At 55.3% G+C, this 12653-nt stretch overlaps 2 protein-coding genes across 2 annotated transcripts in view; one reads left to right on the top strand and one right to left on the bottom strand.

Annotated features, from left to right (window-relative positions):
- LOC104389248 (microsomal triglyceride transfer protein large subunit-like) overlaps positions 1-8613 on the top strand; it is a 13171-nt gene extending 4558 nt beyond the window's left edge. Inside the window, exons 2-18 of the mRNA XM_009998208.1 lie at positions 80-258; positions 425-556; positions 947-1060; positions 1539-1655; positions 2460-2599; positions 2813-2969; positions 3407-3564; positions 3905-4070; positions 4448-4555; positions 4675-4887; positions 4997-5211; positions 5524-5621; positions 6720-6841; positions 7192-7419; positions 7659-7783; positions 8021-8191; positions 8466-8613. Of these exons, the coding sequence (XP_009996510.1) occupies positions 80-258; positions 425-556; positions 947-1060; positions 1539-1655; positions 2460-2599; positions 2813-2969; positions 3407-3564; positions 3905-4070; positions 4448-4555; positions 4675-4887; positions 4997-5211; positions 5524-5621; positions 6720-6841; positions 7192-7419; positions 7659-7783; positions 8021-8191; positions 8466-8613 (2591 nt within the window). The remainder of the gene's footprint in view (positions 1-79; positions 259-424; positions 557-946; positions 1061-1538; positions 1656-2459; positions 2600-2812; positions 2970-3406; positions 3565-3904; positions 4071-4447; positions 4556-4674; positions 4888-4996; positions 5212-5523; positions 5622-6719; positions 6842-7191; positions 7420-7658; positions 7784-8020; positions 8192-8465) is intronic.
- Positions 8614-9264: 651 nt separating this feature from the next.
- ADAMTS14 (ADAM metallopeptidase with thrombospondin type 1 motif, 14) overlaps positions 9265-12653 on the bottom strand; it is a 35519-nt gene continuing 32130 nt past the window's right edge. Inside the window, exon 24 of the mRNA XM_009998207.1 lies at positions 9265-9409. Coding sequence (XP_009996509.1) covers positions 9265-9409 — 145 coding nt within the window. The remainder of the gene's footprint in view (positions 9410-12653) is intronic.

Genomic DNA, 12653 nt, shown 5'->3' with positions numbered 1-12653 from the left:
CCACTCCTGCCCCCCCATCCCCCAGCAGAAAGTCTGCCCTGTGTCCCCACCCCCCTCCACCACATCCCTCTCCCCCCAGGAGACCTCCAGACCTTCTCCTTCAAGCCAGGAACCCTCTACCAGTACCAGTATTCCCTGGAGCTCCTTCTGGACCCCCTGGTGTCCTCCCGCCAGGGCTTTTGGCTGCAGGCTCAGGCTTTGGTCCAGCTCCACCACCTCTGGAGGAACCCAGAGGGAGAAGAGCTGCTCCAGCTCCAGGTACATGAGGTGGCAAAACCACCTTCTCCTTCTGGGAGCCAAGATGTGATGGGTTATTTTTTCCATCCCAAGCCACCTGAAAAAAATGACTTCTGGGACCAAGAGGTGTCAATTGCACCAGAGCTGATGTTCTTGGTCACTTCTTTGCCACCTTCTGCTCTTGTAGATCCATCACCTGAAGGCCCAACACCAGGCAGGAGAGCAGAGGAGCCAGGACAGCCCTGTAGAGCTTGCCCTGAGCCAGGAGGCACAAGCAGAGCTCCAACAACCAGTCTTCATCTCCTGGAGCCATGGAAAGGTCAGCTGGACACCTCCTGGGCTTGGCTCCTTGCCCCCATCCCAACTTCTCCTGGCTGCCAAGAACTTCTCCTCCTCCCTCTGGTTTCACACCAGAGCAGGAAGAACCAGCCAAGGTGGCCAAATGTCCAAAGTGACCTCCCCAAGGGGATGGAAAGGTCCTCCCTGTGGGATGTGAGCTCCTCTCTGACCTCCTCCAAGGCTGGGGAAAACCATAAGTGGTCAAAAAAAACATAAGGGGACAATTTGTGGACACAAAGCCTGAAGGGGTGAGGTCCTCCTTGGGGAGACACCTCCTTTGGGGGCCTCCAGGGCACTGCTGAGGTCCCAGGAGAAGCTGCCAAGCCCTGGGGACACCTGGCCAGTGACCCCACCTTCTTGCCTTGCCCAGGTGAAAGCCTTTTATGGGGACCAAGCAGAAAGCACCTTGATCTCCAACCTGAAGAGAGGGGTGGTCAGCTTGTTCCAGCTCCAGCCTCACACCAACCTCAGCACCACCCTGGAGGTGGGTACAAGAGGCAGGGCCAGCTCAGGAATGGCCAGTCTTGCCCAATCATCCCAATCTTTCCCAGGACAGGAGGACAAAAACCCACCAAAAACCACCAAAACCCACCAAAAACCCACCCAAAAACCCAAACCAAAAACCCACCAAAACCCAAGCCAAAACCTCCTCTACCAGAACTTCTACCCAGGTGGGGTTGGGTTTGGTCCTGAAACCACCTCCCTCTCAACCCCTCCCCAGCTCCACTGATGTTGGGGTGACCTGCAAACCCCCCAAAATCACCCCCCAAAACCCAAAAGGTCCTGCTTTTGGTGGGTGTTTGCCTGCAGAAGCTCATCTCCTGCCCAGGTGGGACTTGGACCTTCTCCAACAACCCAGTTTGTAGCTTTTTGGGGGTGTTTTTTCTCCTGATGAGAGACTTATCTGGGCTTGACCAAAGCCAACCAACCCTACCCCATGGTGACCTGCTTTGCTGTTCCAGGAGGATGCCTCTGGAACCTGCCAGGTCACATACACCACCTCCAACCATTCCATCACCAAGACCAAAGATCTCCTCAGCTGCACAAAGACAGAGCCTGGATTCACCTCCCTCAACAAGGCAAGTCCATTGAGCTCAGGGTGATGGGCTCAAGAACATCAGGGTGGTCCCCAAAACCAGCCTTGGGGTGCACCAAGAAGCCCCAGGGAGGAGGAGATGGTTTGGAGATGAAGAGGAGGAGCAGGAAAGATGTCCTGGCTTATCCCACCTCCATCCCTGGTGTCACTTCTGACCTGGGGGAAGGTGGAGATCCAAACCAAGGTTCTCTGGTCCTCAGACTCATCAGAGTGAGGCTGAGAGGACTCCAAGACCACTTGTTTGATGGAAAAGCAGGAGCTCAGGTCCAACCCTGACACAGCTGAAACACCCTGAGAACCCATGGGCTTTGGCCAAGGTCTCAACACTTGGCAGTCAGACTCTGGGTCTTCATGTCCTGGAACTTTTTCTGGACTTTCTTCATGTCCTGGAGCTTTTTCTGGACCTTCTTCATATCCTGGAGCTTTTTCTGGACCTTCTTCATGTCCTGGAGCTTTTTTCTGGACCTTCTTCTTCATGCCCTGGAGCTTTTTTCTGGACCTTCTTCATTTCCTGGAGCTTTTTCTGGACCTTCTTCATGTCCTGGATCTTTTTTTCTGGACCTTCTTCTTCAAGTCCTGAAGGTTTTTTCTGGACCTTCTTCTTCATGTCCTAGAGTTTTTTTCTGGATCTTCATGTTCCTGCAAGCTTATTCTGGACCTTCTTCTTTTGCAGCCTGGGATGGGCTTTTGCTGCTGAGAGGGGACACATCTCCTGGGGAGAGGGGACACATCTCCTGGGGAGAGGGGACAAGACCAAAAGTGGCTTGATTTTTCCTCCTTGGCCCAGGTTTTTGGGGTGGAGTGGCAGCCCAGCAGCAGAAGCCAGCATGTGGTGAGAGAGAAGCTCCTGCAGGCAGTGGTGGTGGAGGAAAGTCACCTGCTGTCCCTCACCCTCAGCTCCACCACGGGGGTCAAGATCAGCTCCAGGTGAGTGATGCCCCCCTTCGGGTCCAGGCAGCCCAGGGTGGGATGAAGATGCATCTGGTGGAGCTCAAGGGTTGGTTGCTCCTCTGCCATCACCTGGTGGAAGGTTGAGAACACCAGGCACTTGGTGACAGCATCTCCCAACCTTCCTGAACCCAACCAAGGAAAGGTGTCAATGCCAAAAGTGCTCCCCAATGGCTTCTTCTCTCTCCCCAGGCAGCAGCTCCAGCTGGTGTCTCCTCCAAGCCCTGGCCCAGCAGAAGTGGCTGGGAAAAGCCTCAGGGATGCTCTTGGTGGCACAAGAGGACAACACCACCAAGCCCTGGCCATGACCAGCCTGCCCTTCAGGAGGGTCTGCACCTCTTGCCCATCGGTCAGTGATGCTCCTCAACCCTCCAGAACCCACCAAGCTGGGGCAGCTGGGTGGGCAGGAGAAGGCTGGAGGTCTGAGGGGCTGAGCCCTGGGGGTACATCTGGAGGGGCTGGTTCCCACTGGTGGTGGTGGGAGGGACCCTCTGGCCCAGCAGGCACACAGGGTTGGGTGAGACCCACCACGGGCTGGAGGTTGGGAAGGGATCCCACTGCAAGGAGCAAACAAGGGGTTCTTCTTGCCTCCTCAAGTCCTTCCAGGCTTTTCCCCTAGGAAAGCTGGAGTTGAAACAACTTCCAGGCTGCAGTAGATGCCTCCAGGCAATGGCAGGAGCCCCATGGACCTCTCCCACCCCTCAGTATTTCCTGGATATCAACCTGATCCCAGGATGATGGAGGCAGGAGAGGCTAAATCCCACCTGAAGAACCTCACCTTTGCAGCTCAGAGCCTACCTGAAGGCCTTGGGGAGCCAAAGAAGCAGAGCAGATGCCTCTGAGGTGGAGGCCACCTGGCAGTTCCTGAAGCTCATCCAGATGCTGCGCGGGGCCGAGGAGAGGGATGTTCTGCAGCTGCTGAGAGGAGCACCCCAGGAGATGCTGTGAGCACCCCAGGAGCTCTCTGGCCAAAGTGTGACTTGTCAAGCCCCTGGCACACAGGGTCATCCCTGGGCTGGGCAGCTGAGGGGCTGAGCATCCACCCCTTGTCATTCTGGGTGCTGGGAATGGGCTCCATCTCCACCCTGGAACATCTGGAGATGTTCAGAGCACCAACCGACCTTCTAGGGGCTTTTCAATCCCTGCTCTGAAGCTCCCCAAGAGTTAGAGCAGGAGGAAAGCCTGGGAGAAGAGCCAAGGGGATCCAAAGCTCCACGGGGGCACCTTGGGTGTTCTCCAGCTCTAGCAGGTGATGATGCCACTGATGGGCTCCTTCTTCTGCAGCCCCTTCCTGGTGGAGGCAGCGTTGGCCGCTCAGTCGGGGGCATCTTTGGCTGCTCTCTCAGACTTCCTGGATTTCAGCAAGGAACCCAAATCCCTGCTGGAAAAATTCCTCTACTCAGCAGCTTTCTCTCCCCACCCTTCAGGAGAACTTCTCCACCTGGTGTTGGTAAGTAGAGAACCTTCTTCTTCTCCCTCCCTGAGTCAGGATGGATCCTCACCAGGAAGGAGCAGCAGGTCCTGAGGAAGGACAAGGTGTTTCCTGTAGAAATATCTCTTCCTGCTTCCAGGAATCTTCTCATGGGTGGTTGGCAGAGGCAGTAGATGTTCCTCAGAGGAAAAATGTCCAGCAGGAAGTGCTTTCTCTCCAGGAATATTAAAGCTTAATTAAAAGCCACAAGACAATAAATCAATCAATGAGCATTTGCTCCAATTAAAGGAGGTGTTGTCTCCTCCAAAGCAGGGAAGTGGGAAGTACTTGGAGATATTAAGAACTTCCTCCTCATCTCTCTTTTTTTCCTCTTCATCTCCTTGCCCACTGGCCAGGAGAAGCTGGATGGGAAGCAGCTGGACCCTGAGGTCTGGGAAACAGGGGTAGTTGCTGTGGGCTCCCTGGTGGGCAAGCTGTGCCAGCAGAAGATGTGTGAGCTGCAGGTGGGTCCTCTGCCAACCCCCCATGCTTGGCTTCTTCAGACACCCCTCCCCCATCTCCTCCAGGAGTGCCCAAAATCCCTCCCATCCCTTCTCCTTCTCTCCTGCAACCCCCTGAGCAGGTGGTGGAACGTGGGGTGGAAACCATCCTTGGAGGACTGAGAGGTGCCAAGAAGGAGGCTGAGGTGGTCATTTACCTGCTGGCCATGGGCAACATGATGCTCCCCAGAACCATCCCCACACTCCTGGACCATGCTGAGGGGGGTCCTGCCACCATCTCCAGGGCAGCTCTTTCTGCCCTGCACAGGTTCCCTGCTCAGCACATCTCCAGCAAGGTAGGAAGTGAAGCTGCTGAGGGGACTTGGGTGGCTTCCCATCCCACCCCAAACCAAAGCCACCAGGCTGCAGATGGAGCCACCAGCTTTCACCACCCTCTGGTGGCAGGTGAAACAGGCCATGAGGAGGATCTTCCACCAGAAGAGGAGGAGCTATGACAGAACGTGTCTCCTGGCTGCTGCACGAGTCCTGCTGGATAAGGAGCCCTCCCCCATGGACATCATCAACATCCTGCTGGCCACCACGGAGATGGAGACAGAGACAGCCACCTTCCTGCTGCAGAAGGTCCAGAGCAGCCTGCGTGCTGAGCACCACCCAGCAAGGTGGGTCTGGAGGGGTCAGGGACATTTCCCCACCCCAGCTCAGGCTGTTGACCCAAAGACACCTTCCAAAGGTGCCAGGACCACTGGTTGGAGCTGGGTTTGGTGCTCACCTCTTCTAGAAGGACACCCAAGTGGTTTATCCTTACCAAGCTCTGGAGAAGAACATTCCATGTCAGCTCATTTCCTTTTTTGCCTCCTACTTCTTGGGGAGAAGGAAAAGAGTTTGGAAGTTGTTGGTTCCTTCTTGGTAGGGACTTCTCTGATTTTCTCCCTGGTCCTGACATGCCCTTTTCCCCACCCTCTTGCTTCCAGGAAGATGATGAAAACCATCTTGAGAGACCCACAGATAAACAACTACCACTTCTTCTCCAAAGCTGGTGGCTCCTCTTCTTTCTCAGGACCTCTGACAGGTGACAACCAGGGAGGACACTGATGGTCCCCATCAACAGGAGGGGCTGGTAGGGGGGAAAAGCAGCTTCCAGGTGAGGCCTCAGCTTTAGAGAAACACCCCAAAAACCTCCATAGGAGGTTTCTGAGCGGGTCTCCCAGCACCAGCTGAAGTTGGTGGCCACCACTTGGTGGACATCACCTTCCTCTGGCACTCCTGCAGCAGGAGGACAGGGCTGGGCCACATACTTTGCCCAAATCCTGCTGATCTGAAGGAGAACCTTCAGCTGGAGATGACACCAGCAGCAAATGGTAGGTGGGAGTTGCCATGTTCTTCCTGGTAACTCCAGACATTTAGCTCCTTGCCTTAGGAATTTCGGATAAGCTCTTCAGAGAAGAGGGTCCCTTGGGATCAAGCCCACCAAGCTTCAGAGGGACCATAACAAGAGATGCTTGCTGAAGTATCTGCTGAAATCTTCTCCCCCTCTGCTCTCCTTTCTGACCCTCTTCAAAGTCTGGCCTTGGAGGGGCTGGGTGGAGGCAGAAGAGCCACCACCTGGATGAAGAACATCCCCCTGCCAAAATCCTTGGGATGTTGGAAGGGTGGAAGGAGAAGGTTTCCCCTCTGAAGCCTGTGGCTCTCCCAGACACCACCTCAGAGATCAGCCACCCTGGCCAGGGGTGGGACAGCTCTACAGGAGTGACCACCCAGTGCAGGGAAGAGGCTTGACAAGTTGTCACCAAAATGGTTTGGGTCAGAAGGGACCTTTGAAGACCAGCTAGTCCAGCCCCCCTGCCACAAGCAGGGACATCTTCAACCAGATCAGGTTGCTCAGAGCCCCAACCAACCTGACCATGAACGTTTCCAGGGATGGGGCATCAATATCCCCAAGGAGCCTCCAGGATCCTGGGTTTGGTTGTACCCTGGGACCTCTCCCTTCCTGAAATGGGTCTGGACAAGCTCTGAAAAGAGACCTCCCTGACCTAGTGGGACCTCAGCCTTGCACATCCCACCTGTGGGCTGGTTTCTCCTGCCAGGCTTCACCTCAAGCCCTCAGTGACTCCTTGGCAGAAGAAGAGATGCCTGGGCGTGCTGATGGACACACCTCTCTGCCTTTCAGCCACCCAGGACCTGCTCTCCACCTTCGGGCTGGACCTGCTGTTTATGGAAGGTGGCTTCCTGAGGAAGAGCATCTCTGACTTCTCCTTGCTCAGCCATGGCCAGCAGCTTCATGCAGCTCAGGTGGGATTGCTGAGGGGACGCGTCCATGGAGGGGGTGGCAGCACCAACCCAGGGTTCCCCCACTTCACCTCCCCTGCTCAGTGAGCCCCATGAAGTGGAGGCAGCTCTTTGATTTGTCCTCCTCCACCACTGATGGGAAGCCAGGCAGACCTGCTCTGGAGAAGGGAACCCTCCAAAGGAGCAGGGGGTGGGGACAGCTTGGATGTCCCATCCAGCCCACTCTATCCCTGTCCTCCTGCTTCCAAAGGTGCCCATCTAAGGGTTGGACAAGTTCAGCAACTCAACATCACGAGGTGGACTCACCAGCTTCTGCTCCCTGCATCTCACACCTCTTCACTCCTGGGTTCTAGGTCACCCTTGAAGCTCAAGGGATGGAGTCAATGCTGGGAGAAAACACCTTGGAAGGGGAAGAGGAGCCAGAGCTGATGGCTGGGATGTCTGCCATCTTCTTTGATGTCCAGATGAGGCCCATTGTCTTCTTCCAAGGCTACACAGACCTCATGGCCAAGGTCTTGTTAAGCAGTGGAGAACCCACAAGTGTGGTCAAAGGGAACCTCCTCCTGATGGACCATCACCAGGTAACAGGTGGAGGGGCTGGCCTAGCAAATGCCCTGCATGAGCCAGTGGGTTGCAGGTGTGTTCCTCACAACCTAAGAGCAAGGTTCTCTTGGGGTTGGTAGAACCTCAGGATGGCTGGTTCTTCCACGGGAGAGCTGTCCCACACAAGCAGAATTGGGATGGACAGTCCCAGCACCATCAGCTGCTTGGCCAAGAGCAGCATCTGGTGACACCAAGTTCTGCCTTCTCCACCTGCCAGGTCATCCCTCTCCAGTCTGGCCTCCAAGTGACCATCAAAGTCCAGGGTGGGCTGGGGCTTGACATCTCAGCCAACATGGACCTGGATATTTGGGAGCAGGACCTGAAAACCAGCATCAATGCAAGGTCAGTGGCTCTAGGGACACAGAGAACACTCCCCATCAAGAGGTCTTTCCACAGCCCTCTGCTCTTGTTCTGCTGGGTCCTGGTGGGCACGTTGGGTGGGGGGGTTCTGGTGGCACAGTTGGTTCCACACTCCTTTTCCATGGGCCAAACCTGCAGGGAAGATTCTCCTGGGGTTGTTGGGCGCCAGGCCATGGTGGCCATCCCAGCAGACCAGCCTCAGGTGCTTCTGCCTTGCAGGGGAAGCTTTGCCATTGATTTCCAGGCAGAACTGGATGGCCCTTTCCTCCAAGCCACCCTGAGAAGCCAGACAGAGATGGAGACCTCCATCCACTTGGACACCACACTGAGGTTCTCTGGCAGCCCTGTGCTCATGTGCCTGCAGTTGAGGCAGGAGCAGGTCCCATACAGGTTAGAAGCTCTGGGTACAGGCAGACACTGGAGAAACATCATGAGGACTTCTTGAGGAGAAGAGCAGGAGGGAATGGTTGGGACATTTCCTGAGCAGGGTGGGTCAAAACCAGTAGGGAAGGGGGTGATGGACACAAGTTCATGGTGATGGGGGTGGAAGTGCCATGGGTACAGCATCAGGAGAAGCCCTGCAGGTGCAGAGGCTGGGCTGGGAGGAGGATGGGATCCACCACCACAGCTTCATGGACCAACTTGCTGTTGCCTTGTCCTGCAGGGAAACCTTCACCCTTTCCAAGTCAGTGGGTGGGAGCTGGAACAGCAGTTCTGGGAAGGGCAGGAAGGGCACTAGGCCTGGCCAGGACTTGGCCTTGCACCAAACCAACTCCAAGGTCTGCAACCTCCTGCTGGAGGTGGGAGGATAAGGGGGAGAGGGTGAGATCTCAAGGCACCTGCCCAACTCCTCCACAACTACCTCCTGGAAAGAAAAACAAGGACCTCAGAGGAGACCCCAAGAGGAACCACTGCAGGACAACCAGGACCAACCCTTTGCTTGTGGCTCCCCACCCCAACAGCTGAGACCTCTTGCTCCTGAACTCTTCTCCTTCCTCTGGAAGGGTTTGCTGGAAACCAAACTGGTCCTTGTGGGAAAAGAACCCAAACAACAAAAAGTCTTTGCAAACCAGGAAGTTCTTCCCAGCCCAAGAAACCCTTCCAAGAACCTGGTCCCCAACCCACTGTGGTTTCTCCCCGTTTCCCAAAGCAGCCAACAAGGAGAAGGTTCCCCAGGGACCCTCCTTTCATGCCCAGTTTTGCATCTACCACATTGTCCAGGAACATTTCTTCTGGGGGGAGGTGGGGTCTAAATGACCATCTGAGACCTTCACCCTAGGATGGTCCTCAGAGAAACGAGACCAAAATGGTGCAGAACCTGTTGCTCATTATTATTGGATGTTCTTTCTGGATGAATTGAAGGTGGACCATCCAGAAAGCTCTCCCAAAAACTGGGGGAGTGAAAACACAGTTGGGGCAGAGCAGGTGAGGGAGGAGGAAATGGCAGGAGATGCTCCTCAAGTTCACAGACCAGCAGCTTCAAACCTTATCTTGAGCCAGGGAGAGGTTAGGTTGAGGTTGGAGCTGAAGAGGGTGGGGAAGAAGGTGGAGACCCAGTGGGTGCTGGGGGAGGTTGGAAGGAGGTGGGAGAACCTGAGCAGGGCCTGGCTGAAGGAAAAAGGGAAGAGACATCAGAGTTTCTGAAGCTTCTCACCATGATGTGGATCCTCAGTGGCCTCTTCAGTGTCTGCACTTGAGGTTTTTCCACAGGTTCTTCCCTCTCGGACAGGCAGGAATCACCCAAAGTCATTAAAAACCCCCTTGTAATTAAGCACCAGAAGGTTGTTAGCAAAGAGGGGATGAGAAAGGTGATTGGAGATGACCAGGAAGCCCAACCTGGGGTGATGAGGCTGGAAGGAGAGACATGACCCCTCTGGTGGCCCACAAAGCTGGTGCTGAAGCTCCCTTCAAACCATGGGCACAAGCTGCCCAGGTGTTTGGGAAGTTCTCCATCCTTTGGGTTGTGTTGTTTGATGACTGACCCACCTGCTGGGGCCAAACACAGATATTGTCATGGAGTGCAGGAGATGATGTTTGACTGCTCCTTCCTGAACCTGAGAACCCAACCCAGGGAGCTTGGGCAAACAGGACAAAGCTCTTCCTTCAGGTCACCACCCTTCAGTGTGGACATGATTCCACCCAAAGTGGAAAAGCTCAGCAGGGGGAGGTCCCACCTCCACCCCATCCTCTTCCTCCTCCACCCCATCCTCTTCCTCCTCCACCACTGAACCCAGTACCTACTGCTCCTTGCACAGATTCCAAACCCATCCATGGAGAGGTGGCTTTTTTCTCCCTGGATCTTCTCCTCTTCCTTTTTGGATCCCAAGTTTACATCTCAACAGAGAAACCTCTGGCTCCCTCTTATCTCCTGACCAGCAGCTTCTCTTCCACCCAGTGGAGCAGAAGGTGGAGATGAGGTCCCCCCAACCCTGCAGCTGGGAAGGCAACATTCCAGCCACAAGGAGAAACAGAAGCTCCCCTGGTTTTCTGCTGAACTTTGGGCTCTTTTTGGTGGCTGCTTGTGAAAAACCCCAATGAGCTTCAAGTCCACATGGAGCTCCTGCTTGGTCTTCTCCTCCCAAACTTGGGTTGTTGTCAACCACAACCACCAAACACCTCTCCAGCCTCACCAAGAAGAAGCATTTCTTCCTTCCTTGGGCTTTTTAAACCAATTCTGAGCCTGAAAATGCAGCTCTGAGGTCTCCTGGCCTGGGAGGAAGAGTCTGGGTTTCTATCTGGAGGGGGGATAAAAAATGATGGGGAAAGAGCTCTAGGGAGAGGAAAGAGGAGTGGTTGGGTTGGAAGAACCCACCTCAGCCCCCACACCCAGGTCACCTTCATCTACCACACACACACATTTCACACATCCCTCCAAAGAAAACCCAAAGAGCAAGAGATTTAGAGGTGGATTTATTTGGGGGGGTTGTTGTTGTTGACGTTCTGTTAAGAGTTCCAAAATAAAAACATTCATCAAATACAAGAGAGAACCCAACAAAAAAATCAATAAATATTAAAAGTTAAAAAGCTCTGAATCTCGTATGTACAAAACTTTACACATCCTGGGGACACTGGACAAGGTGACATCACAGGAACATCCAGGTGCACCCACCCCATCCCAGGAGGGTGATGCAGGTGGGACCAGATCCACCCTCTTCCCTTCCCCTCAACCCCTCCCAAGAGAAAAAGAGACCCCTCAAAGCCTCCCCACCTCCCCCAAGGGTGTGGGGAGATGCAGGTCCCCTCTGAGGTACAACGAGGAACCACCAGAAATGTTCCTCCAAGTCAGAAAAGTGTGTGTTCCCCCCCCATGGCCAGGGAAGCAGGGATGGGGAGGGGGCTCCAGCCAGGAATGTGGGGAGAGGGGAGGGAGCACCCACGTGTCTTCTGCCCCAGAGACACGTTTTTTTGGGGGGTGGGGAAGGTTTTTTGGTTTGATTCCATGCCTGCAGTGGGGCAGGGGGCTGAGTCAGTCCCAGACTGGTTAGGGTGGGAAGGGACCTTCAAGATCATCCAGTTCCAACCCTCCTGCATGGGCAGGGACACCTCCCACCAGCCCAGGTTGCTCCAAGCCCCATCCAACCTGCCCGTGATGCAGGTGGGACCAGATCCACCCTCTTCCCTTCCCCTCAACCCCTCCCAAGAGAAAAAGAGACCCCTCAAAGCCTCCCCACCTCCCCCAAGGGTGTGGGGAGATGCAGGTCCCCTCTGAGGTACAACGAGGAACCACCAGAAATGTTCCTCCAAGTCAGAAAAGTGTGTGTTCCCCCCCCATGGCCAGGGAAGCAGGGATGGGGAGGGGGCTCCAGCCAGGAATGTGGGGAGAGGGGAGGGAGCACCCACGTGTCTTCTGCCCCAGAGACACGTTTTTTTGGGGGGTGGGGAAGGTTTTTTGGTTTGATTCCATGCCTGCAGTGGGGCAGGGGGCTGAGTCAGTCCCAGACTGGTTAGGGTGGGAAGGGACCTTCAAGATCATCCAGTTCCAACCCTCCTGCATGGGCAGGGACACCTCCCACCAGCCCAGGTTGCTCCAAGCCCCATCCAACCTGCCCTTCAACACTGACAGGGATGGGGCAGCCACAGGAACCTGTTCCAGGGCCTCACCACCCTCAGAGTGAAGAACTGGGAGGAGGGCAAGGTAGAGCAGGCTCAGTCCCACCCTGAGCTGTCCCAGCAGCAGGAGACAGATGCTCCTTGAAGAGTAACCAAAGCATTGACCTTTGGATCTTTGGCACAACACAGAACTGGTGGCACTGCTGGGGATGGGGGGTGGATCCAAGGGATGAATCCCACCCTGGGAACAACCCCAGCATCTCCTCCATCCTTTGGTAGGGAACTAGGGTCCAGCCTCACAGGCCATCCAGGGGCAGGAGGGTGCACCAACCACCCTCTGAACATCTCTTCAGCCCTTTTGGTACCCCTGGGGAACTCCAGGGGAGCAAGAGCAGAGGGAGGGCTGCACATCAGTCCAACACTAAAACCATCAGGAATGTGCTGGGGCCTCCATTCCTTTGGATCCCAGCACACACCATCCACAAGCTCAGCCCCACCAGGCCAGCAGAGGGCTTGAAAAACGCAGGCAAACCCTCTTGACATGCCCTCACCTCAAGTTTCTTGTAGATCTGCCCTGCTATCCACAAGCACTGGAAGCTCCAGGCTCCAACAGCAGCTCAAACACCTGAAGAACTTGGCTCCTAGAGATGCTCCTGGGATGACATGGGAGTCTTCCACCCCACCAACCCTCAGCCCACCACAAGGAACCCACCTTCCCCTGCCACCACATCCCCCAAGGAGCTGGAATGCCCTCAGCTGGGGGGGTTGCAACCCCTTAAAGCATAAAAACCACAGCATCCCC

This window comes from Chaetura pelagica, unplaced genomic scaffold (genome assembly GCF_000747805.2).
Source record: "Chaetura pelagica isolate M959 unplaced genomic scaffold, ChaPel_1.0 scaffold995, whole genome shotgun sequence".
In the NCBI taxonomy this organism is placed as follows: domain Eukaryota; kingdom Metazoa; phylum Chordata; class Aves; order Apodiformes; family Apodidae; genus Chaetura; species Chaetura pelagica.
Note: the sequence above shows the minus strand (reverse complement) of the source record. Positions and strands in the feature narration are given on the sequence as shown.